Here is a 25,240-nt window from a genome sequence, read left to right on the forward strand (position 1 = left end):
GTTATTAGCTGTGTGACCCTGGGCAAGTCACTTAACCCTCATTGCCTCACAAAACCAAAAAAACCCAACCCAAACAAAACAAAACAAAGAAAAGTAGACAAAGGTTAAATATTCCAAATTCTTCTAAGGACCTGATAATTGATAAAACTATCCATGATAAGATGTGTGTAAAGTACAAATAAATTTAGATATCTCCTAGAATAAACTGGAACAGTACTGGTAAAAGCAGCCAATTTTAAATATGCCCTGCAGCATATTTGTGGCCTTTAAAATTAGCCTGTGGCTCTGGATTTAGCCCAATTCCTATGTTCCTGGCCTTAACTCTTCTGTCAATTTTGCATAAACTGCCATGAAAAGCTTGTCCAAGAAACTGACTCCTATATCTGAAAAAGTACATTCACATCTAGTCATTTTCCTGTTCCATAGTACTAAAGTACTCATCTAATTTTTCTAACGGGAATAAAACATCTAAAAATATTAGAATTTCTGATTAATTCCTCTTCCTGAGCAGAAAAAAAGGAGAAAAAAAAGCTGATAGTACATTAAAGCTGCACCCAGATGGGACTTTTCTTGCTTAAAGAACACATAAATTATCCTTATTTTCCCTAACAGTTTCCTTATAAGTAAATTTCCCAGTGGCAAAAGCAGGTTCTTCCTTTCCCAGATCCTATTACCCCATCAAATAATAAAAAAAAACAAATTACTATTTTATTTTCTTAGACCTTAACCACTGTATTGAAATCTGAATGATGTTATATCTCAGGAAAAACAAAATAAAACAAAAAAACCAAAACACCCTTCCTCTCCCCCAAGCTTGGAGACATCTAGTCAATGACTAGCAGACACTATGACAAGGCAGCTATGAACCTTCTGGCTGAGTTCAACAGTAGCAAGAATTCAATTATAAATGATCTCAACTAAGTCTTTTTAGTGCTCTTTATCAGATCAGCCTTTACCAAGGAGGGTGATTAGGTGTGCCCTACAGTGATCTCACTCAAGCTCAGGCTCAGTGTCTCATTTAAATTTGTTGAGCAATTCTGCCCTCTTCCCTGTTTCGTCAGTCTGTACTGCTTTACATGAATATTTGAGAAAACCCTCACACAGGACTGTATAAAGACACAGGCATACTTTAGAACAGATGAAGAACTAGTAAGAGATGGTAAAGACTTATTTGAAGCTTTACTCTTATTTATGAATGATAATATCTACTATGCTTCTTTATTCAGAGGATTTGGTATTGAATTCATCCTACGTTCCAACTGATTCTGGGGGCTCTCTGGGCTCACGAGCCATCACTACCTGAAAAACAAATTGTGCCACTAAGTGAGGTGGGCAGCTGCTATATCAACTGGTGCTCCTTCCAGAGCAAAGCCCCTAAAGATAAAAATCTGATCTACATTTACTAGCTTTGTGACCCTGGGCAAGTCACTTAACCCTGTCTGCCTCATCTATAAAATGAGCTGGAGAAGAAATGGCAAACCACTCTATTATCTTTGCCAAGAAAACTCCAAATGGGGTCACCAACAACTCTGATAGCATAAAAGCATATGCTTAGAGTGCCTTATTTCCTGTCAAGGCTGTTTTCCATACCTGCATGAACACCTTTCCAATCACCACATCGTCGTCATCCTTAAATACTGTGCTAAAGACCACGGTGACTCGATCTTTCTTAGATTCAACATACCTGAGGAGAAAACAGGATGGTGTTTTAGCAAGTGACACCATGGGGCCACATCAAAGATTTTATCATGAAGTAAAGTAGGAAGAAGCTATGGAGAAACCATGATGGTAACAGCTAATTTACTTCTATGAACCACAAGGCGTGTTAAGAAAGTGACGCCATAAGCTTTCCTCTGGAAGGGACAACAGTGAGACATGTCTGCATTAACAGAGCTTGGAGACAGGGACAATAGTGAGGTATGTTTGTGCATTAATAGAACTTGGAGACAGGGATTACATGATAAAACACTGAGTAAAGCCAATTTTCATTTTATAGATACATTATTTATGACTATAAAGGAAATATATTAAAGAATCTTTTCTTTTTAATTTTGATCTTTGAGTTTAGTAAAATATAAATTTGAGAGCACAATAGGAAACTCATGGCAAGGAAGCAAATCTAAAAATCTCTAAGCTGACAGAACACCAACAGGCTGTAATGCTCCAGAAGCATGGGCAGCTCACAAAGAACTCTTCATGCCTCCAAATAACCTTTACTTTAATGAACATTTCTATAGTAAATCAAGGTTACCATTTAATGTTTTCTGAAGCAAATGTTTTTGAACATGTATTTGATCTCACCTTATTTTCACACTATAAGTAGTTTTCTATCAAAAGAAATGCACTGTTTTTCGATATATTTTAAAGGATGCTCGAAAGTTTCTGTTGAGTACAAAGTAAATAAAGTTACTGAGGCTGCTAGACTTGGATAGTAAAAAAAGTAAGGCTTTTTGGTTTCAATATGGTGTTATTAGAAAACTGGAAAGTGCTCTAGGCATTCACTTTCTACAAGAAAACCTGGTGGACAGAACTGTGGTCATGTTGATTGTTCTAGCTTCCTGTGATGATACAGGAGCCCTAGTGGGGGTTCCAGAGCATCCTCTTTCAGGAAGTGGGCTGTAAGGAACAAGCACAGGTGCCCTGGCTTGGGAGAAAGGAGCTCCACCTCAAAGAGCTTGTTTGTACTGTTTCTACAAGAACCAGTACTCTATACCATGGGAAATGTGAGAGCCCTTTAAGTTTCCAGCATTATGTTTTTTTTTTTTTTTAGTGAGGCAATTGGGGTTAAGTGACTTGCCCAGGGTCACACAGCTAGTAAGTGTTAAGTTTCTGAGGCCAGATTTGAACTCAGGTACTCCTGAATCCAGGGCTGGTGCTTTATCCACTGCGCCACCTAGCTGCCCCTCCAGCATCATGTTTAACATGGAATCTGGGATTAATTTTACAGCCCTCCACATATATTCCTATGTGGCACATCAATCCAGTTCTTGCTTTTCTATCACAGAAACTGAGGCCCCACAGACTTTAAGAGCTCCTGATGCTGAGTCCATATTTAGAGTTTTCACAATATGGACTCCTCACATGGAAATAACTTTTTTTCTTCTTCCTGCTAGCTCTCAACACTAAATATAATATACGTTAAATGTTAATTGCATACTCCCTAACTTTCTTCCATCAGCAGTACCATAGGAAATTCTAAGAGGCAGAGGTAAAAATGGCTTCACATGAATTCCTTTTATTCTTGTAAGGGTTATCATTATGTCATACCCACAAGTCATGTATATTCCCTACACTAACTAATGCATTGTACAATGTCACACTATTCTTCTTCTCTCCCCAAATGGCACTGTAAATGAATACCAAGAATAGGTTTGATAATTCAGAACCATAATTCAACAGTTATGATTCCAAGGTACCCAAGTGTAAACATACTAACTCACTTCTTCAGAGAGAGGGGATGAACTCAAGTGTGCAGATTAAGAAAAATTTTTTGGACATTGCCAATTTGGGAATTTGTTTTGCTTGATTATGCTTAACACAATGCATAGTAAATACTCTGTAAATGTTTTTTACCTTGCCTTGACAACAAAACCCACTAAGAAATAGGCTGCTTCTCTGGAAGATGTGAGAGTAAGGCAGGAGAAATAAGAAAGGCTTCAAAGCTGAAGTCCTCAGTCCAACCGTTTTAGGTACAGAACTTTTGCTGCCCCCTCTCCCCATGGTCACTAGAAGAAATACTTAAGTAGCGACTTCTAATGGGACTATTATTTTGATAGACACAAATCTCCCAAACCCCATACTGAATCACTAGATCATTCCTTAGTCTTTAATTGTAAAGAATGATGTGTAGGCATAATGGTCTATACTAATACTCACATTGTCTCATCATCTCTGTAATGGATTACTGCCCTGTTCTCTCCTTCCTTTCCCTCTTCCTGGAATTTGAAGTATTTTTCAAAGACAGAGGCAAAACAGTTTCGTTTCAACATTCCAGCCTGATGCACGATGGAGTCCTTTGACGCAGGCAAGTTTTCAAGGTCATATAGCAAAGAGACATTGTATCCTGAGGAAGGGAAATCCATTAGATGTAATCTTGTTTAAAATGTCTATCAAAGATTCCAAACTATTAATAGTCATGTGAAAAAAAATGCCCCAAATGACTAAAAATTAGAGAAATGCAGACTGAACAAATTTTGAGGCTCTGTTTCACACTCATCAGAATGGCAAAGATGATGGGGGAAAAAAAGGAAATAAATGTTGGAGGGGCTTTGAAAAACAGGTACAATAATACGATAATAAGTTTATTACTGTATTCAGTTGGTAGAACTGAATTGGTCCAACCATTCTGGAAAGCAAATTGCAACTATGCCCCAAATCCTAAAGAGATCAACTAAAGAGGAAAAGGGCTCATATGTACAAAAATAGTCATGCAGGGTTTTTTCCTTTTTTTTTGTAGTGACAAAGAACCTAAGGAGGTACTCATCAAATGGAGACCGGCTAAACAAATTATGGTATATGAATGAATGTACTAGAATACTGTGGTTTCATAAGAAATGATCTAAGGAAACAGTTTCAGAGAAACCTGGAAAGACTTGTATGAACTGATGCAGAGTAAAGATTTTGCAGGGCAGAATTAGAAGAACAATTTTACGATATTATAAAGATGAACTTTGAAAGGCTTAAAAACTCTGACCAATGATATGATTAACTGTAATCTTGAAATTTTTAAAAAGTCTATCAAATTCTCCTCACTACCAAAAGGACAGAATATTTTTTTGACAAAAGCTCTAGAGTTTTAAAGTGAACTCTGGCCTTATTTCCCTATCTGTAAAATAAACAGAATATTACCCATTTCGTTTCACTAGGTTGAGGTAAATCAATCTTATATTCTTCTAAGATGCTTACAAATATAAAGCACTTAATAAATATGAAACAAAAACTTTTAAGTGACACCAAAATACCTAATAGTTGAGAGCACTGGTATCAAGCTTACATAGAATGAGGGACACTATACATAAGGATCCCTGCAAGAGGTGGCATGTTGATTTAGAAAAATACATATTAACATCATCTATATGCTATTCATTTTAATCTAGTTCCCTTGAATGTTACTGACATCATGTTCAACACCTCCAGTTTAGAGCAAAGACAATGCTTCCCAGAACACAATCTGGGAACTTCAATCAGAAATTTGGCTTGTTCTAGAAACAATTGTGAAAAAGGAACATGCCATTAAAAACTAGGAATATGAAGTCAGAAAGGTAAATAGATAATGTATCCATAAAATAATCCTTTAGGTTCAGGGCAAGTTAAGAGAGATTTTCTTATCAGAGTAACATGCCAAGAACCAACATCTTAGCATCTAATAAGCACCGTGAGGATTAGGAACTGCAGGTACCAGTGATTAGATATAGACTGTTAATATGAGCCAAAAAATCCAAATGATATGAAGTTGTGTATAAAGAGACATTTGGGTCTGAATGAGGTGTCTCAATAGAGCTGATTCATATCCGAGGCAACTGATAAGACTTGGGCACAGAATAGTTTTTACCAGCATGGTATGAATTTCAAATTGCTGAACACACCAGACTTCTGCACTGTTCCTGTTTCTTCTCTCCAAGAGCGTCTCCTTTCTCTGTTTTTGTTGGGCCTGTCCCATTCTGATCATGAACCTTTAAGGTCATGAGTTCTTTAAATTTCTGTTCTGGATAGTGTTTAGTATATTGTTGGCACTCTAACATTAAATAATTACAACAACCTCCTCATTCTGAGTACCTGGGAACCAGATAAACAGATGAGCTGGGAGAAGATAAGGGAATATTTTTAGGGCTAGGGTTTATTGGATTTTTACAAGCCAGACAAAACAAATACAGGCGAGACTAAACCATGTCTCAGACTTTAAAGACAATCAAGGGTGAATGCTAGTCAGTGTGATCAAGTAAAAATTCAGGACCACCTGATTAAGATTTCTAAATCAGATTAGACAAACAATCCCAAAGTAATGGGAGAGAGACACTCATTTTTTTATATCTGGCATTTAATAAGTATACTGTATATGGTTCTTGTGGCAATATACATTATTATGCAGGGATCCCATATAGTCTTTTGCCATCAGGGTGGGAGGAGCAAAGTAGAAAAGGTGTAGGTCCAAGAACTCCTTGTTCCCTTTCAGATTTGTTATTTTTCCTCCCCAGAAAACATTTCCTTCCTAACCGGTTTATCAAAATCAGGTTTCTGTTTCTGAATTTTGACTTTTGCATTTTATTTGGTCCTTGGTAATAATAGGAAAGGCTGATATGTATAAGTTTTCTTTTGTGTCTCTTTTATAACTTTAGTTACAAAGAGGGTACATTTCAACAACACTCCTTTTTTGTCATAAACCGTGTTGCCAGATGTAGTAATATAATAGGCTGCAAGGAATACATTCCAAGATAGACATGGGGATGAGTGGGGAATAATTAGGTGTTAAAGTGGGGTTTTTTTTGGTGAGGCAATTGGGGTTAAGTGACTTGCCCAGGGTCAGACAGCCAGATTTGAACTCAGGTCTACCTGACTCCAGGGCCAGTGCTCTATTCACTGTGCCACCTAGATGCCCCTATAGGGTTTTTTTTTTTTTTTTGCGGGGCAATGAGGGTTAAATGACTCGCCCAGGGTCACACAGCTAGTGAGTGTCAAGTGTCTGAAGCCACATTTGAACTCAGGTCCTCCTGAATCCAGGGCCGGTGATTTATCCACTGCGCTACCTAGCTGCCCCTGCCCCTATAGTTTAAAAAAAAAAATCATTAAACACAAGAATACTGCTTTGCATTTTTTGTATTTTTTTACATAAAAAAAAAAAAAAAGCCAACTTAATTTCCAGAAGGACCATTTTTAAAACAGATGTAATTGTGGTATTACCTGAAGACCAAATAATGCTAATATTTCTAAAAACAGCTTATCTTCAAACAGCTTTATAACTTAAAATCTTATTCCAACATTGAGACTAGATTATTGTTTAAGGGCATGAGAATATATCTCAATCATAGATATAATATAGTGACTGGTTCTTCCCAAGAGTTCTAATGACTCATGGCCATGCCCATTAAAGTGGCTCACAGCCATTTCCAAATCTTCTGGAGTTAAGTTGATAGGCTGACCATCAATAGTAGCTGAAGAGAAAAAGACATCTTAATTGTAACAAGCAAAGAATGGCAGCCTTCGTTCAGGCTAAAAATCTAGCCAACAGCGGTCCATGCTATTTTTTGGTGAAATATCCATCACCACCTTTACTAGAAAGAGTGGTGCCACTGAGTGCTATTTTTTCTATAAAGGAAAAACTGGGCTCATGAAATGTAAACACTTAAAAATAGAGAGAAAGGTATAAGTAAAAGCTAAGATATGTGTTAAGTCTACCGAAGCTTACCGGATTCTGGATTTACCAAGAAACTTCCATATACCCTCTTCAACAACTAGAAAATAAAAAAATAACACAATGTCATCTTCAAAGGTTATTTCTCTTAAAATCATTATTTTTTATAAAGTTCAATCCAACCTGTTTATTAAGGGTCTATTATATGCTAGGTTCTGGGAAGACAAAGCTTGCTTTCCAGGAATTTAACAATCTGGTATGAAGGGAGATGGGGTGAGATAAGATTTGGGTAATTACAGGAAAAGCATGTATGTATGTATGCATGTATGCACGCACACACATGTGAGATGTTTGGTGGTATAAGAGATTTAAGGAAAGAAATTTCAAAATGGAAGGGAATCAAGTCATTATTCTTGTTGGGATAAAGGTCAGTAATCTCACCCTCCACTTCTATTTTATGGGCAGAGTAGGAGACACTCATTCAAGAATGGCAAGACATATCTGAGACTGTCTTTTCACAGGGTCCAGTCACCTATCTCTTTAGGACAATATCTACATTGTCCACCTTTTTTCAAAGTCCTACCACATTACACACAATGGTCCTCTAACCCTGAGTGCGAGTGCAGACTGTTACTTATCAGTTGACTGGGTCAATCCACTAACTCCAAATAAATGCTAAGACAAAACCCAGGATTTTACCCAGACTATTTCAGTTAGTAGCTTGTCTAGTGTGTTTAAGAATTACGAAGTTGCAGTCAGTTTCAAAAAAATAAGGTCCATAGATTGCTGGATCTCAGTCATTACTTGAATAGCTTATATTCCCAACAAATCTACTTTTAAGAAACCAACATTTGGGTCCCAGATCTGTTCCCAGGCAAATCACTTAAGCTCTATGAAGCTGTATGGTCATCTATAAAATAAGGGGCCAGACTACACGGTCTCTTAGGTAGAATCAGGTAAGCTTCCAGTTATAATAATTTATAGTTATCATTCAGAGATAAGGGGGAAACATATCTGAGATCGCTATTTATGATCTTCCTATGGCTTATCCTAGCACCATCTTTCCTCTGTGCCCAGTCTGACCTCCCCCCTTGGTGGACACTAACAGCTCTGAATCTTGCGGACGATCCCCCAGTGGCCTGGGGGAAGCTGTTCAACAAGTATTTATGGAGTGTTTAGTAGGCAGCAATAGGCTATGTTAGTTATACTCTGGGTTACAAAGATGAGTATGACACGGTTCCTGCCCCTAAAGTTTCATTTTGGAAGATGTGTGGCTTTGATTAAATTGAATTAGTGCTTTGAGGTACATAGATTATTCAATTTAGACCTGTGAGGACCCAGGAAATCCAAATCACGTTTTTAACCAACTCAACTCCATCCCTATGGAAGATAATGAAGAAAAGAACACAGTATGTTAAAACTACAGTGTTGGGTTGACTTTCCAGAATGATCACTACTCAGTTCCTTCCTGGACCATGCTTTCAAGGATTGAAAAGTTTCCTCCAGTGATCAATACCTTAACCTTAAATGTAACAAAGGACACTCTCCTTAGGTGGGTCATGGTGCCAATAGCTATACACAGGTGGGGAAGCAATGACCCTATTGATAGAAGAATTAATAGAGGCTGGACACCAGGGGTTCCAAGACAATGCCTAAAACAGTGAATCTGGTTGTGGGATTTGTCCTCTGAGCTAGGGTCCAGGTAGGTATTTAAATAGTTGCTTTCTGTCCCTTTGACAACTTGTGACACTCTCCTCCCTGGATTCAGGGAACTACCTTCCCACTACCTTCAGATACCCAGCCTTGTCCCACACTAATCTTCCGGCAGGGGAGAAAGAGGACACTCCACTGACACTGCCTCCTATCTCCAACTCAGCTTTATCAGCACCATGACCCTTTCTCACACGTTTTCAAAAGGGGGATGGGATAAGGAATTGAGGGGGAAAGGGAAGAGCCAGAGAAAAAATGTAGCTTCCTGGTGCTAGAACAAGTTAGTATCCGGTCTGACTTCCCACCCTCTATTGCCATCTATGAGAGAATGAGGGATTAGGACAGCAAATGTTAATTGTGAGAATCAAGTGAACTCCATTTTGTGACTCAAGTCTGGAGCTAGCTCAGTTCCCTTTCTATTCAATTATGGGCCTAATCCAACTTCTGTCTTGTGAGAAAACTTCATTCAGTTGTGGGAATTGGGAGAAAACCTTATTGTACTGTTTGAATTTAGCCATCAGTGGCTGTGAAACTGGACTACCTCTCTGCTACTTAGAGACCCTTAACCATGGACGTAGGTTATGCTGACCAGAAACCCAGTCAGGTCCAAAGACCTATGTAAGGAGTTTTCTCACAATCTGAAAACTGGCCTTGTACTGATCAATCCGTTACTGTTTCCACATTCGTTTGATTAGTTACAGATACTTGGGAGGAATGGAACACATCTTTTTCTGAATTCAGGGAATTGTACCTGTTTGCTCTCTCCCTCCCAACCTTTCATACAATTAGAAATCAGATTATCTGATGCTGTATTTCCTTCTAGTTAATTGGCCTTATTTGCTCAATTGTTTTTAATGTCTAAAAGTCTGTCTCCCCCTATATTTGGGGTCCAGCCCTACACTGAGGAAGGGGCCTGGTCCTGCAAATAACCCTAGGCCCCTCCCCCAAACCATTATTTTTAATAATTCTAATCATGTTTATTTAATACACAAAACAAGGAGAACAACCCACTAAACCTATTAAAAAGTTGGAGTTTATATGTGAGAGAGATTAGTATCTCACACACAATGCAGAGTCTTTGCAAGCACCAGTGTAGCTGAAGCAATTGCTTCATGGATTTCCTTCTCCAAGGAAAAAGCTCAAAATACAAAGATCACTGCTGGGAGAAAATCATGTACCCAGGTCTGTATGGTAGAGACACAAAGTCAAGGTGTTCCCAAAGAGAATGAGTAGCTCATACTTTTTAATTGTTTGTAATAAATTTATGCATGTATGCTTATAGTAGTAAATTATAAAATAGATTAAGAATATACAGTATTTATGCATTTATGACTTACTAAATTTTTTTTTTTAACAAATGTGCATTGCCACAAATCTCTAAAAATTCCCGTTTAATTACTGATGGCCAACCCACAAATAATCAAAACCATGAATGTGAAACATGTCAATATGAAACCTGCAAATGTCGAGGGATGATTATATTTGAAGATGCAAGAGATATCAGTAATGAAGCCACAAATGTAACAATCTTTTCAGTATCCTTTGGTCTTTATAAAGAAATAACATTTTATATTTACAGACACAGCATATTTAATCCTAATCATTGCCTTATGTGATAAATAAGGTGAAGTAATTATTCATTTTCTAATGGGCAAAATTAAAGCAGAGGCAGCAAGAGTCGGTGACAGACAGGTTGGGAGGCTAGGTCTGTATGTTAATCTCACCATAACCACTCAACTTGTTCAGGTTCATGGAAATGTTCTCTCCTTTCTAATGACCAGTTCAACAACTAATTGGTATTTAAGGGCCTCTGTTAAAGCAGTCCACTAAGACATGCAGAAGTCAATTTAGTAACCACATAGCCTTCTCTGTGACTTGTAGCTAAATGAGACATTCAGTTTGTCTTTGTAACTCTCCCATTGCCTAGTATAGCACCCCTAGCACATAGCAGCCACTTAATAAATGCATCTCCATTCTTTATGTGTTACAGAAGAGGAAGTGAAGTGAGAGCCTTAAGGTCACAGGCTTTTAAGCAGTACCTAGGGAGCTGACCATGAAATTCTCAGACCTTACTCTTAAAGTGTTTGAAAAATAAGCCATATGTTATATACATATATATAGTATACCTAGAGGTTCAAGAGAAGCCAGTAAATTGTAATTTGGTCCTCTAGGTTCTTTATACTTCTCTTACTTCCTGAAGAATGTGAGAAAAAGGCGAGTGAGAGGTTGGCAAAACCTGAATCTCAAGACTTGGCTAAGCTCCACAAAGATCTAACAGGAGCTTGAGACCCAGTTCACAGCGTATCTAACCACTGTCATCGCTCTTTCCTCCCACTTCAGCAAACCCACTGCCTCCTCAACAGGATTCCAAAAATGACTTTAACCACGATTCACTTTTCAACGTGCGCCCCCTCTTCCAACATGGCATCAGGAGGCAGCCTGTCACTGTCACATCTCTCCCCTATCAGCAGGAGACGCCTTCTGTTCTGAAGCAGCCTGCTAGGCCTGAGATCCTTCTCATTATCACACTCTGGTCACTGTTTAACCAACTCAGGGAGTGATTCCTGCTGATGAGGCTCCAAGGCCGTGAGTATTCCTCACTCCACCCAAGCAGTAGGTGTTTGTTCTTTGACCCTTGTAGTTAAACAGGGCAACCTACTCTAAAGTCCCCTCCTCCCAGGATTATGGAGTAGGAGAGGAACCTGTAGAACCTCAGTATTTTTTCCCTTTCTTCATCAAGACTATTAATTAAAGAGATGGCTTTCTATGCTGGGGAAATTTATTACACAAGGTTTTTCAACTGCCTGATACATTTTAAAGTTCTGCCAGGTAAAACCCTTTCTTTCTAGAACATCAGCTCATGTGACAAACCATTACCTAAAAGACTGTATTTAAGTATCAATTCCACCTCTCCCCATCTCTTTTCTAGGTAAAAGAACTTTACTCTGTAAACATTTTTTCCTCTTGAATTTCTCGCGATGGAGCAAATTATGACCACCAAGGGAAGTGTCCATCTTACTTTGCCGAACCTTCAAATCTGAAGAAAAATATTTAGGCAAATCCCAGTCTATTAAAAGCTATTCTGAATTTAAAAAATACTATTCAATCTCTTTTTTGTGATCTGTATTGTAATAATCCTTTTAAATAATTCAATAATTGTTTCCTTTTATCTTGAAAGAAAATGAATAGAAATAGCTACATCTTCCTTCAATACTGCAAGGACTCAGTTTGTTAAAACTAGGCTATTTGAAAACTAATTCAGGAACTGAGTCATACTTCCTGCTTTGAAACCCAACCACAGCATGCATACGGTAACGTAAAAGCATTTTCTTTCTTCCATAAATGGCCCTCCCCAGAGCAAATATAGTTCAACAGGAACTAAACCTGTCACTGTAGAGATCAGCCAACAGCCAATGAACAAAGTACGGCAGTTAAGGGTTTCATAATGCCTAGACACCCCATCTTACTTCCTCTAAGACAGCTAAAATGAGATGAGAATTCAGGCACAAAGAATGCTCAATTTGCAAAACCAAAAAGAAAGGGGCTTTTCTTCTAGCTTCCAGAATGGGGAACTAAGTCTAATTTTTTTTTTAAATCTGATAGCTCTATCTTGTAAAGCATCCCTAGTCAGAATGGTTCTAACAACTAATAATCCTATAATGGAAACAAAGTCATAATCAAATACATCCTATCCCAGACATTCTTTCTTCTAATAGTCAAGAAATATGGACAATGCTTATCTTCAAAAAAGTCAGTATATCATTCGGTCTTTGGCCAATCTATTTTGCTTAGAGATTGCCAAGTTCTCTAGGGTTTTGGAAGGGCAATCATTAAAAAAAATACACTTCACTATGAGATAAACAGTTTGATAATACTAGTTAGGTAAGGTCAACAGTCCAGACTGACCTTTGCTAGGTGTGGCACACTGAAGAAGGTAGAGCTGACTTAGCCTATAGTGCTCTGCAAGAAGCAGGTGAAACACAAAAAAGAGTCATCAGGAAAATAGCGGGGCACTTACCTCATCTGCTCCATGTGCTTGCAGTTCCTTGTAGAATTTCAAAGAAATACTGACCATCACTTTTGTTTTGTCTCCATTGGGATTTGAAATATGATAAAGGACTCCATCAAAGTCTGTGGGAGAAGCACAGGGGGAGGATATTTAGTTGGCCAGGGGGTACATTACTCAGCACATTCTACTCCTTAAAAGCTCTGTGATCATTAGCCTATCCTTAGGCGCTCTTAAGACAAGTCAGCATGAAATGAAAGAAAAGATGAAAAAGGGAGTAAAAAAATAACATTTTACTTTTATGTGGAAGTCAGAGGCAATACTATGATTAGAAATTCTAAGTACTGGACTCCCTAATCTTATCTAAACCCACTAAGCTATTCTTATACTATTCACACCTTGTTGCTTAGTAGAAATGATTTTGCCAGAAAGAACATAGACAAAAAAGCCTTTCCAAGCTCTTAGTCTTGGCAGCTTTCCTTCTTCCTGGACACTTCCAGGACATTTTCCCTCTTCACCCAATGGTTCACTGTATTTTTGTGCATGGCACAACTACACTGTGCGGTTCATGAAACTAAACCATCTTATGAAGTACTATGTTGTATGATTCATAAAATAAGACTGAGCACCCTATTTTTGTGAACCACACATATACATCAGCCACTTTAAAAGATGTAACAAGATTCAAAAAGAGGCAAGTATGGGGGCAGCTAGGTGGCGCAGTGGATAAAGCACCGGCCCTGGATTCAGGAGTTCCTGAGTTCAAATCTGGCCTCAGACACTTGACACTTACTAGTTGTGTGACCCTGGGCAAGTCACTTAACCCCCATTGCCCCGCAAAAAACAAAACAAAACAAAAAAAATAAAATAAAATAAAAAAAGAGGCAAGTATGGTATTGCCAAAGCCAGTCAATTATTAATTTATCTTGTTAGAACCAAAACATACTTTAATGATAGTCAAACCATTATTTCTCAAAATGTCCTCTACAGTGACAAAAAAGGTATCTCAGTTTTCATGGGCAGGCATAGCATTTTTGGATAAAGTATGTTTTTTTTAAAAAAGGGAAAGATTTCTAATTAGATCAGGCACTCAAGAAGGCTGTTCATATGTGAATAAGAAAATTCAGAACACAAGTAAAGGTAGGAAATAAAAGTGTAAATATAATCCAAAGATACCAAATTCAGAGATGGTAAGGAAAGGAGAAATTAATTTGCTTTACTGAACTAGTAGATCTTATCTGTCCAAGCTTTCTCATCCAATACAGTGTAAAGCAAACATGATGAATACCTGGAGACAATGGCATCAGCAGTCCCAATTTATAGGATATTTAGGTGATGGTATGTTACAGAAGGCCAGTAGATTAAAAGAAGTCTTCAGTTATGGTCAGGTAAACTTTTGTGAATTTTTAGAGGAGCTACCCCATTCACTGGTTTTGTACAATATTTTCTGGGATGACAAAACTCAGAGAGAGATTTAGTTTGCATCATAGAATGAAGCCTACTTTGCGCCATGATGGGTAGAAAGGGCCTTATCATTTTACTGATGAAAAAACAAAGGTGAAGTGATTTGCTCAAGGCTGCACCAGTAGCACATGCAGTAAAGCTTGGATTAAATCTCATGTCTTTGGTGCTTTTTCCTGTATGCCATGTTATTTGATGTTCATTAACACCTTAAATTTTCTCCTATAAATTTCTTCTATTGGTGAATATAAGCTGATTCAGGAGACTGTATTAAAACCTTTAGTGTTTGTTTTACAAATGGTTTTGTTTTGTATTTGTCTTCTGCTGTCCCATAATACAACTGAAGTTATGAAACTTACCTGCAAATGTTACTTCTACTGCCTCTGGTTTGTTTCTGTAAAACAGAAAGAAATTTCCTAAGTCAATAATTAATAAAATCATCTTGCAGTTCCAAGAAGACTGGGAAAAGAATCTGATTTTCCTCAACCTCTAAAATGAGCTTCTGAAACATGGTAAGCCAGTTATGTGAACCCTTCCTCAATTTATTACTGATCCTACCACACAGCTCACTTAATCATGCTCCCTTTGTCTCTGGAAGCATGATTACTTCAGGATCTTCTCAAATACTGGCTGCTACTATTATGTTCCTTACTTGGCTGACACTGCACTTCTGCTTCATTATCTGAGAGCAGGATTAGAGGTGTTGACAATTTGAAAAACAAAAATAACATACAACACAACTCTTGGTTCTTTTCCCAATCCCATCTGTGATAGACTAAGTATACTTGAACAGACAGTAAGATAACTGTACAGGTACCATTCCAGTATGGTGTAAATTTGATTTCAAAACAGCAAGGTGATTTATTTCAGGCTACAAGATCCCATTTCATCAAACTTTAAAATGCCCACTTCACTCCTTTTTGCCAAATTAATCCTTCCCTTCAGATCTGTCCCAAAGTCACTACCACTTTCATGAAGTCTTCCCAGACTATCTCTATTTCAGTTATACACTAATTCCCACAGAACTTGGACAACAGTTTGCTCTTGAAACATGCTATGCTTTGTATTCATATGCTTTAAAAGTCCTTCCTCCCTCTGCCTGACAAAATTTTTATCCGTTCTTTAAAGCTCACTATAAACAGCACCTTGATCTCCAAGTCTTCCCTCCAAAGCTGCTAACAACCTTTGTTTTCATAGTATCACATGGTACTGTGCATTATAGCTATTTACCTTTGTGTCTTATGGCCCTGTACTAAGACTGTAGGGTCCCTGAGGGCAAGAACCACATCTTTTAAGTACTCCATCTCCTGACACTTAGCATAGTGCTCTTATACACAGTAGATGCTTATTAAATGTCTATGGTATTAGCTTTCTAATATTGGAATGAACACGATGCTTTCTAATGGAAAGAAACTAGTCTAAAAGCCAGTATTTTATAAATTTGGGCACCAATGTCACTCCTGATTGATTAGATGATCACAGACAAGTCATTTAACATCTGAGTCTTAGTTTTTCCATCTACAAAAGGGGTATTAACAACAGCTTCTTTATCTCACTCACATTATTACTGAGGACAAAGTGTGAATGAATGTGAAGGGATTGATAAAGTCTTTTGGGATACTCTGTACATCTTGTATAAATGTAATGTATTAAGTTCTCTATGTTTTGTCTAACCAAAAGAAGAGCAGATATTACTCAATGTTTGTTTCTACTATTTTCTCTGTAGTGTTCTGCATACAGTAGGCATTTGATAAATACTGATTCATCAGTTAGAAAGCCTATCACATCTCTCAGTTGTAAATAAGCAATGATCATTCAACACAATAGCTTAATAGAAAAGCTATTAAGAACGATTGGGGCAGGGGCAGCTAGGTGTTGCAGTGGATAGAGCACTGGCCCTGGAGTCAGGAGGACCTGAGTTCAAATCCAGTCTAGGACACTTGACACTTACTAGCTGTGTGACCCTAGGCAAGTCATTAACCCCAGTTGCCCCAGGGGGAGGGAAGAATGATTGAACTGTTCTTTTTCCTTTAAGCATAATGACAGGACACAGTTGAGAACATACTAGTCAGCCTTCCCAACCACCTGCAGTGAAATTGGTTCCACTTTGCTTTTCAAACTGGCGATGTGGCCAGGAGAAGAAATCCAGGTTCTCACCCTTAATTCTTCACTCTAATTTGCTCAAGATCATGCCATTAAGTCGATAACCTCTTTTATATATTGTAGCTGCTTTCCCTGTAAAATGGATTAATACTCAGTTGCCTTACAATACTACTGGGGAATAACAGAAAATAAAGTGGTTTGTAATTCTTAAAGGAAACTGGATTGTACTAAACATTAAATGATCACTAAGGCCTGCAGTTCTAAATCTTATGACTTACACTGAAAAGAATGTATTAATTGCACACAAAATTACATTGTATTTATAGCCTGTTCTGGGGTCCTAAGGATGAAGGCACTAGGTAGGACCTATAGCATATATTTAGCAGTCTGACTGAGATTCCTTTTGGAAGCAGTACAGATGAGATGATATGAGACAACCAATATAGTTGCTACCTTCTTCAAAAGGAGTAACAAACACAAAAAGATGAATAATAAAGATAGCCAGTTGGTTAAGCTGAAACTTGGTTTGTGGCAGCAGTGAGCTGTGCTGTGCCGGCACGATGAACAGTGTTGCCCTGTTCAGTGCAAGGACAAGCTGGAGACACCTAACCATAAGGCTTCAGAAGTTCAGTGATCTAGTATCTGAATTAATTTCCTTTCTTTGCCACCAAACAGGAAAGATTAGTGATAAGCACTGGTACAGGAAAATGGCACTAGATTTAGAGTCAGAGAACTTGGGTTTGTCTCCCAGCTCTACCACTTACTGTGTGAACTTGCACAAGTCATTTAATCAACATCCCTAAGATTGTTTTCTTTTCTGTAAAATGAGTTTAGACTAGATAACTTCTAAAGTCCCTTTCACCTCTAGATCTATAGTTATACCTTTAATCAAAATCGTAGAACTCTGAAAAGTCTTCAAGACTACAGGATTCTAGAAGCACATTTCCCAATGGTAGAAGATGCTGCGATCTATGCTAAGTGGTTTGCTCCCTGAATACAAAATATTTGTCAAATCACTGCCATTAATATTTTAGTTGACTATTTAAGGCTACATAATAGGGGAACAAAGAGAGGCTATGGAGAATGGTAAAAAACGGAGCTAAATGGAAAAAATTTTCAAGGACTTGGGGCATGTTTAATCACCAAAGAAGTTTCGTAAGGAGTCACCTTGGGAGTTACAGGCCTAATAACTGTGTCCCAACAGAAACAATCATAACTTAGGCCAATCTCTCATTTTGAAACATAATTTCTCAATTCTAAAACAGGGTGCTTGTAGCTTTTGATTTATCATCATGGACACAGGCTGATGGAGGGAGAGATGAAGGACAAAAGATAAATCCCAATCTAACTTCAGTCCAAAGTTTCTGATGCTAGAACTGAACCCCTTATCTGGGGGAGTAAGAAAATTCTGGACTTTGAAACTATGGCTAGAGCTTATGAGACTACCCCACAAAATCAAGAACTGGTCAGTGGTACGAAAATGATGAAAACGGACACTCATTTAGTGGCAGATTATCTGATGATTAAAATACATCACTCAACAGGAAAGGTTCTCATATGACACCAGTTGTTCAATTCATTCAAGAGTTTCCTGAACTATTATTAAAACCTCTTATAAAGAAGAGAATTCATCCTCTTTCCTAGGGTTTTGAACTTCCTGTGTATCACTCATCTGTCAATTACCCTGGCAATCAGATCCAGAGGATAATATACTGAAAGTTGAAAGGCTTTTGTAAGTCATCTAGTTTAATAATCTCATTTTACAACTAAGGTCCAATGAGATTTCGTGATTTGTCTAAGATCACAGAGATAGTTAAGATACAAAGCAAAGGCAGAAACACAGACTCTTGGAGGCTGTCTCCAATATTCTGGCCACTAAAATACAGAGTACTGACAAAAGAACTAACAACTTTGCCTTTCTTTTCGGGATCTTGGAGATGTTATCCCTGAAGGCTGGTCCATTTGAAAATGTACAGTATCAGTCTGCATATACCTGTCCTTTGTTTTTCCTTCCTTCTGTAGTAAAATGAAGCTCTTCTCACTTTAAAGGTTTCTATCATTCCCCTGTTTCCAAGATGATTGTACCCCCCACACAGGTAGGTCCTATAGGCATGCAGTAAATAGTGTGGAACCAAATTTTTAAGTGCCAAGAACCAGACACCTCCCAAAGCAGCACCACACCCATTGATGAACCACACCCACACCCCAAAGCTGCCAAAATTAAGGGCAGAGTCACAGAGAAATCAGGGAGAAGATAAGATTTCTAAAGAGGAAGAGGAGCTGGACTATAGGATTTGTGAGGTTCCAGGAGCCTAGAATTAGATTGGAACATTAAAAGTCCAACTTTCATATTTTGGGGACTATGAGGCTAAGGCCCGGGAGGTTTAGTGGTATCCCCAAGGTCACAGATAATGGCAGAATCAGTTTTTAAACTCAGGCCCTCTCCAAATCCAGTAGTCTTTCCACAATAGTATTGCACTTCCAATTCCAAGCTTCTATGAAACAGTAATAATTTTACTTGACTATATCTATTCTACATAAAGTCAACTCAGAAAGAATGGGTGAGGATAGGGTGGATGAATTTGAAAATCCATTAGATTATTTTCTTTCAAATCTACCTCAAGTCAGTCACTGTAATTCCATTTCTCCTTAAGTGCTAAAACAAATTCCAAATCATTCTAGGCCAGCCTGCCTCTCTGAGGACATCTGCAGTGTGTTTAGGAATGAAAATAAGGAAAGTTAACAGCAGAATTTATTCTTTGATCAAATTTGTCTTCTCACAGTATTTGCCCACCCCAATGGCACTGCTATTTGCTGAGCTCCCAAGCAACTTTGTTCCCCCTCACATACCCACAGTTCCCCCAAATATACACACCCTGTGGCAAGGGACCAATGTGCAGATGAAATCAATAGCCACTCTAGCCATTCTCATCTGACAGCATTTCCTTAATTTTTGGACTCAAACTTTGGACATGTTGAAAGGCCAGACCTAAAAAGATTTTTATGGTGTATACAGGGACAAGTGGATGAATATTTGCTATGTAACCTCTACTTAGACTAGAAGTCCTTTCTGCATGCAAAGAATGCTCTCCAAAGGTGCTGCTGAAAGGATGTGAATCTGTGACCTGTCAAATGCCATTTATCCAATAGGTAGAATATAGAGGGAAAGGCAATGAAAAATATCCATGACAATTTTCAATCTTGGTTATACCTTTCTAGTCAGTCAGGTACTCTTAGTTTGAAGGCTGTCAAGAAGATGACAACTTACAAATAAGTGTGTTATTTGGGGAAAAAAATCTGGTTGCCTCTAATATGCCAATATCCACAAAATTAATGATAATGAAAGGCAAATTGCTTAGACTGGATGTCAGGCTTCATTTGCATGGCCTCCAAATCAAAATATTTCCACTGTCCAAATGTGTTCATTTAAACTGTTTAGATTAACAGTGCTCTAAGCAGATAAGAATTCAGACACTTTCTGAGATATCACTGTAATAAGCACGGGGTGACCTGAAAGATCACTGGGAGGAAAATAATTGACAAAAAGGGAAAATTAGGGTAGTTGAATTCTGAATAAGAATTCCAGAGTTCTTCTGGTGTTTCTTGTGTTTAAATGATTCACACTTTGGAAAGGGCTATAAATCAGGATTTCCCCATAGACAGTAAGAATCTCGACCTGTAGTTTCCTAGGTATCTTTCTCTGACCTCGCACCCCCCCAGACTATCCTTCCAAACTCTTTTAATTGTCTAAGAGCTCTTTCCCCATAACATGTCTCTTTTCTGTTCCACCTGTGTTGAGAACACTGCTAGAACAATATGAATGTTTGTGGTAATCACAGGAGTCAGTCTTTGCTGGAAGTTCTGGTAGGACATAAGTCATGCTAACCACTCCACTCCACTCCTTCATGCTGCCTCACCCCATGAGTATGTCTGGTAGTGCACAATGGGTCTGAAGGCATCTATTTGGGAGGTGCTGCCTTGCAAAAAACCTACTTCCTATGAGGTCTGAGAATAAAGACCCCTATTTTTTACGAAGATGAGATTTCCCCACCATTTCTAGTAAACTTTTCAGCAGAATCCTACCTGGCTGCCTTCCACAACCCACTTGTCCTAAGTCACATCACTCATCAAAAGCCAGCTTGTGTTTTTCGACACCACATCTTTGTGATCAATTCTGAGATATCTACTTAATGTATTTCCAATCTGTTTTGGTCCCTCTGAAAAAACCACCTGCCATTTGTAGCAGTAGTCTTAAGAGAAAAATAAAAAGCTAAAGTCTGAATAATGGGATGGTTCAGTCATAAATTAAAACATAATTAGAAGTAAATGCATTCTTTCACCACAAGACATGCCTCTGCTTGAAAACACACACACACACACACACACACACACACACACACGGATCTACACATAACCAACCTGCCTCAGTTTCAAGCCTGTCAAGACTTGATGGCATTAAGATCAGCTGTAAAAATGCAGAACTGAACTCGACTTCCTCCTATATGCCAGATTGCTCAAGGTACAATAGTCAACCAAACTGGGGCTGATTCACTTCAACTTTTAAAATGCAAAAGCAACTTATAGGGAAAACTGAAGGCATGGAAATAACCATCTGAAAATTAAACTGTAAAATCCCCTCCAGAAGCACAAACATTTATTTCATACATTGCTTACACAAGCAAAAAAGGCTTTTGTTTTATAATGATAAAACATGTGGACCCACTACTTGGATAAACTACTGTCTGCAGTATACTAGATTGAAACAATGGGTTAAAAATACTTCTTTTCACTGCTTTTTTAGTTTATTTTAAACTGCTTAATATGTCCTCCCCCCCTCCCCCCCTTCTGTGGCTATCAAAGCAGTGACATTTTTAGTCCTCAACTCAGCAAGGCGGTTCTTTACCCATTCCTTCCTCTATAAAACAGAAACGGGGAGCCTCACGGCTGAGGGAACAGGTCCACAAAGACTGCTATAGGCCACACAGAATTAGAACCCAATTCCCTGGCCATATGCTCTAAATATTAAAAGAGCAACCCGGTTTTCTTGGGGGAGGAGGGTTATGGAGCATTTTCTGCCATCTGCGGCTTCTCAGGCCGGTCAGAAATGCTTGCCTTGGAAAGATTCAATTCATCCCATATTTTGAGACGCCTGCCATGTGCCGAGCAGTGGAGATGCCTGCAGGACGATCGCAGGGTCCCCCAGAGGCCAGCGTTAAGAGGTCCGAAGAGAAGGAATGTCATTGAATGGCTTGCCTAAGAGGGGACGAATGGAGGCCAGTAGGGCTCGAGGCTCACGGGCACCGGGGTTTAGCCGATTCGAGGAGGCTCAATCACAAGAGGAAGGCCACGGGGTGGGGAAAGGGGCGAGAGATAAGCAGGGCGTGTGTGGCAGCAGATTCGTGCGGGAGAGTGGGCAGGCAGCAGATCTACCTTCAGGAGGGGGCCGAGGTCCCCCGCTCTCCTGCTTGGCCCCGGGCAAAGGGGAGCCCGAGACCCCAGCGGACCTGGGAGAGGGAAGGGTGCCTCCTCCCCGCCCCGCTGCTCGGCGAGCTGTGGGGGTCCTCCGGGTCCTTCCGCACCCTGTCGCCTCCAGTGAGGACGGGCGCCCCCGACTCCCTCCCTCCCCGCTGCCCCGCACCCCGGCTTTGACCCCCGCACCCACTGGTCCTCCTCCCACCTCCGTGCGGGCTTCCTGACGCCGAGGCCCCGGAGAAGGGAGGAAGGGGGAGGGGGTCAGGCCGGCCGCCCCCGGCCCCGGCGCGCTCACCCACCCGGCGGCCGCGTTCTCGAACTTGAGCGCGAGCGTCTCCTCGATGATGCGGTTGTTCACCTCCAGCAGGATCATGGCGGCGACGGTGGAGGGGCTGCCCCGGGCCGGGGAAGGAGAGAGGGCGGGTGAGGGGGAGGGAAGGAGGGAGCCGCGAGGCTGCCCCCCGACCGGGGCGGGGAGGTAGGGAGAGGGAGCGGGGTGAAGGGGGAGGGGGCAGGGCGCACGCCTCCACACACGCGCAGCGGCTCGAGCCCTCCTCCCCTGCCCTCCCGCCTCAGCGACTTGGCCGCCCGGACCTGGCCCGCACCCGCCCGCCGAGCAGCCGCCGCTGCCGCTGCCGCCGCTGCTACCGCCGCCTCACCGAGCGCCCCCGGTCCCCGCCCAGCCCCCGGCTCTAGCCGGCCACTTCCGCTCTCACACCCACTTCCGCTCGCCGCCGCGGCGCGCGGCCCCGTGGCGCCATTTCCGCTCCGCTTCCCCCGCCCTCTCCCTCTCAGACCTCCGTCAGCGGGCGGGTGCACGCACCGGCGTCCGGGACCGGCGGGTCTCCGCCCCGCTACGCCCAAGCCTGGCGCGCGCGGGCCACGCCCGCCAGCACCACCCACGGCGTCCTGCTCGGAGGCGCGCACGCACGCACGCACACCTCCGCTTTCCCACCGTGCCTCGGGGCCGCCCCCGCCCTTCCAACTGTCATTGCGGAGCGCCGCCTCCCGCGGTCGCCTTCCTCCGCTCTTTGGCGCCTTCCTCTCTAGGGGCAGCGGCCTAACCCCGCCCCCCCCTGGCCCCCGGGCCCCAGGGAACCCACGCGGGAAGAGCCGGAGCGGCCCCGTGCCGCGACTAATTTTGGACTAGATCTCCCCTTGGGCTAGGCCGCCGGGTGGTCATTGGCCGAGCCCCCGGCCTGGAGGCAGGAAGAAAGACCCGAGTTCAAATCCCGGGTGCTCCTTTGAAGACCGCCTCCTGCCTCTGTTTCCCCGTCTGTGAAATGGGATTCCTCACAACCCCTCCCTCCCGGGACCCTTGTGAGCATCCAGTGAGACGACACGTAAAGAACTGATACAAGCGGCCGCTTTACAAACAGGACGTCACTCATCTCCACGACAGTAAACGCTGATTTTGTGTGTCCCAGGTGCTTTACAAATGTGATTACATCCCCCGGTTTACAGCTGGGGCAACCGAGGCGGGCAGAGGTGGAGAACTGACCTCTCCGGGTCACCAAGGCTAGATTTGAACTCGGGTCTGTCTCTGTCTCCTTATACATACATACATATATGTATGTAAAATGAAGGGATTACTCGTCTTTAGGGCCTCTTCCAGGAAGCCTTTCTTGATTCTCTTCCTAGACCTCACGGCACATTTTCTCCCTTTTGCAGACAGTTCCTGTATTATAGAATTGATCCTGTTTTAGCTCTCTGTCTTGCGCCTCTGCCAGGTCTATAAGATCCTGGAGGGAAGGGACCATTGGTATTCAATGGAAAGAGTATTGGGAAAAGTGCTGGACACGCTCCTTGCCTCAAGCCTCTCTCCAGTCCCTCATCCTCCACCTTAGGTGATTTTTCCCAAAGCACAGATAGGACCATGTAATACTCAAACTCCAGTGACTCCCTGTTACCTCTAGGATTAAATATGAATTTAGTCTGACTCGTAAAGCTCTTTACAACTGGGCCCCTTCCTGCTTTTCTAGTCTCCTTGGACATTACTCCCTTCCATATACTCTGTGGTCCCTTTTGACCTACTTCTTCCATCTTCTGCCTCTGTGCCTTTGCATGGGTTTTCCCCCGTGCCTAGAATGTTCATCTCTGCCTTTTGGAGTCCCTGACTTCAAAACTCCGTTCAAGTGCCATTTTCAGGAGGCTTTTTCTTGGTCCTCTTTAACTTTTAGTGCCTTTCTATCCTAGGTTACTTCGTGTGTGCCTTATATATGTCTTACATAGACTTATATATGTGCATTTTGTATCCTCTGATAGAATGTGCACTCGGACAGCAGGGACTGTCTTTGTATCTGTAGTGCCTTGCATGGTGCCCGGCAAATGCTTAATAAAGGTGTTTGGATTGACTTGATATCTATGAGCCTGTTTTCTCATCTGTTAAAGGGGATAATAATACCTCTTTGCTGATTTTAAGGATGGTATGATCAAATATAATATATGTTAAATACTCTGTATGCTTTAAAAACTGTGTCAACTACTCTTGCTATCTAAATGTTAGCTCTTCCCTCCTACCTAGTGTGGTGCTTTGTACGGAGATAAGGTGGTAAATATCAAATGAATTAATGGAAATGGGTGGGTTACACATCCACTCACCTGGAGAGAGAAGCATATTGCTGGAAGGATCTCAGAGATCATCCAACCCTCCAAGGTTTCCAGATGAAGAAACTGTCCCAGAGAGGACACTCCTAAAGTAGAGTTGGACTTGCAGTGCACAAAGACCTAGGCACCATAATCTGCAAGCTATACCACTTCTTGCTTCTGTGACATGGAACAAATCAGCTTGATGAAATAGACTTGGATTCAAATGGTGGGTTCAAATCTTTACTGTGGCTTGAAAACGAGCTAAACCCTCTTTACTTGTTTGTAAAATGGAGTAGAGTGCTATATAAAAATGAACAAAATTATAGCTAAACCTGCCCCATAGCCTCTGTTTCATTTTGTCTTGTTCCAGCTCCTTCTAACACCTTTTGCCTGAAGACATTGAGTTCATTCCACAAATAGTTATGTAATAAGAAATTCTGGAATGAAGATAATTTTACCCTCAAGGAGTTTACAATCCAGTAGATTGGAAATTGATAATAAAGTTCCACAGCTGAGGTAGCAAAACTCCCAAGAGCTTTTGAAGAATGGCT

The 25,240-nt window shown here is 40.8% G+C and overlaps 1 protein-coding gene across 1 annotated transcript in view; it reads right to left on the bottom strand.

The window, feature by feature from the left end:
* Window positions 1-22,751, bottom strand: part of ARPC2 (actin related protein 2/3 complex subunit 2) — a 37,026-nt gene extending 14,275 nt beyond the window's left edge. Inside the window, exons 1-6 of the mRNA XM_043996702.1 lie at window positions 22,400-22,751; window positions 14,885-14,919; window positions 13,077-13,189; window positions 7,403-7,448; window positions 3,877-4,063; window positions 1,591-1,684 (exon numbers count right to left, since the gene is read on the bottom strand). Coding sequence (XP_043852637.1) covers window positions 1,591-1,684; window positions 3,877-4,063; window positions 7,403-7,448; window positions 13,077-13,189; window positions 14,885-14,919; window positions 22,400-22,473 — 549 coding nt within the window. The 5' untranslated portion in view covers window positions 22,474-22,751. The remainder of the gene's footprint in view (window positions 1-1,590; window positions 1,685-3,876; window positions 4,064-7,402; window positions 7,449-13,076; window positions 13,190-14,884; window positions 14,920-22,399) is intronic.
* Between the last annotated feature and the right edge of the window lie 2,489 nt (window positions 22,752-25,240).

Source organism: Dromiciops gliroides, chromosome 3 (assembly GCF_019393635.1).
Source record: "Dromiciops gliroides isolate mDroGli1 chromosome 3, mDroGli1.pri, whole genome shotgun sequence".
Lineage (NCBI taxonomy): Eukaryota > Metazoa > Chordata > Mammalia > Microbiotheria > Microbiotheriidae > Dromiciops > Dromiciops gliroides.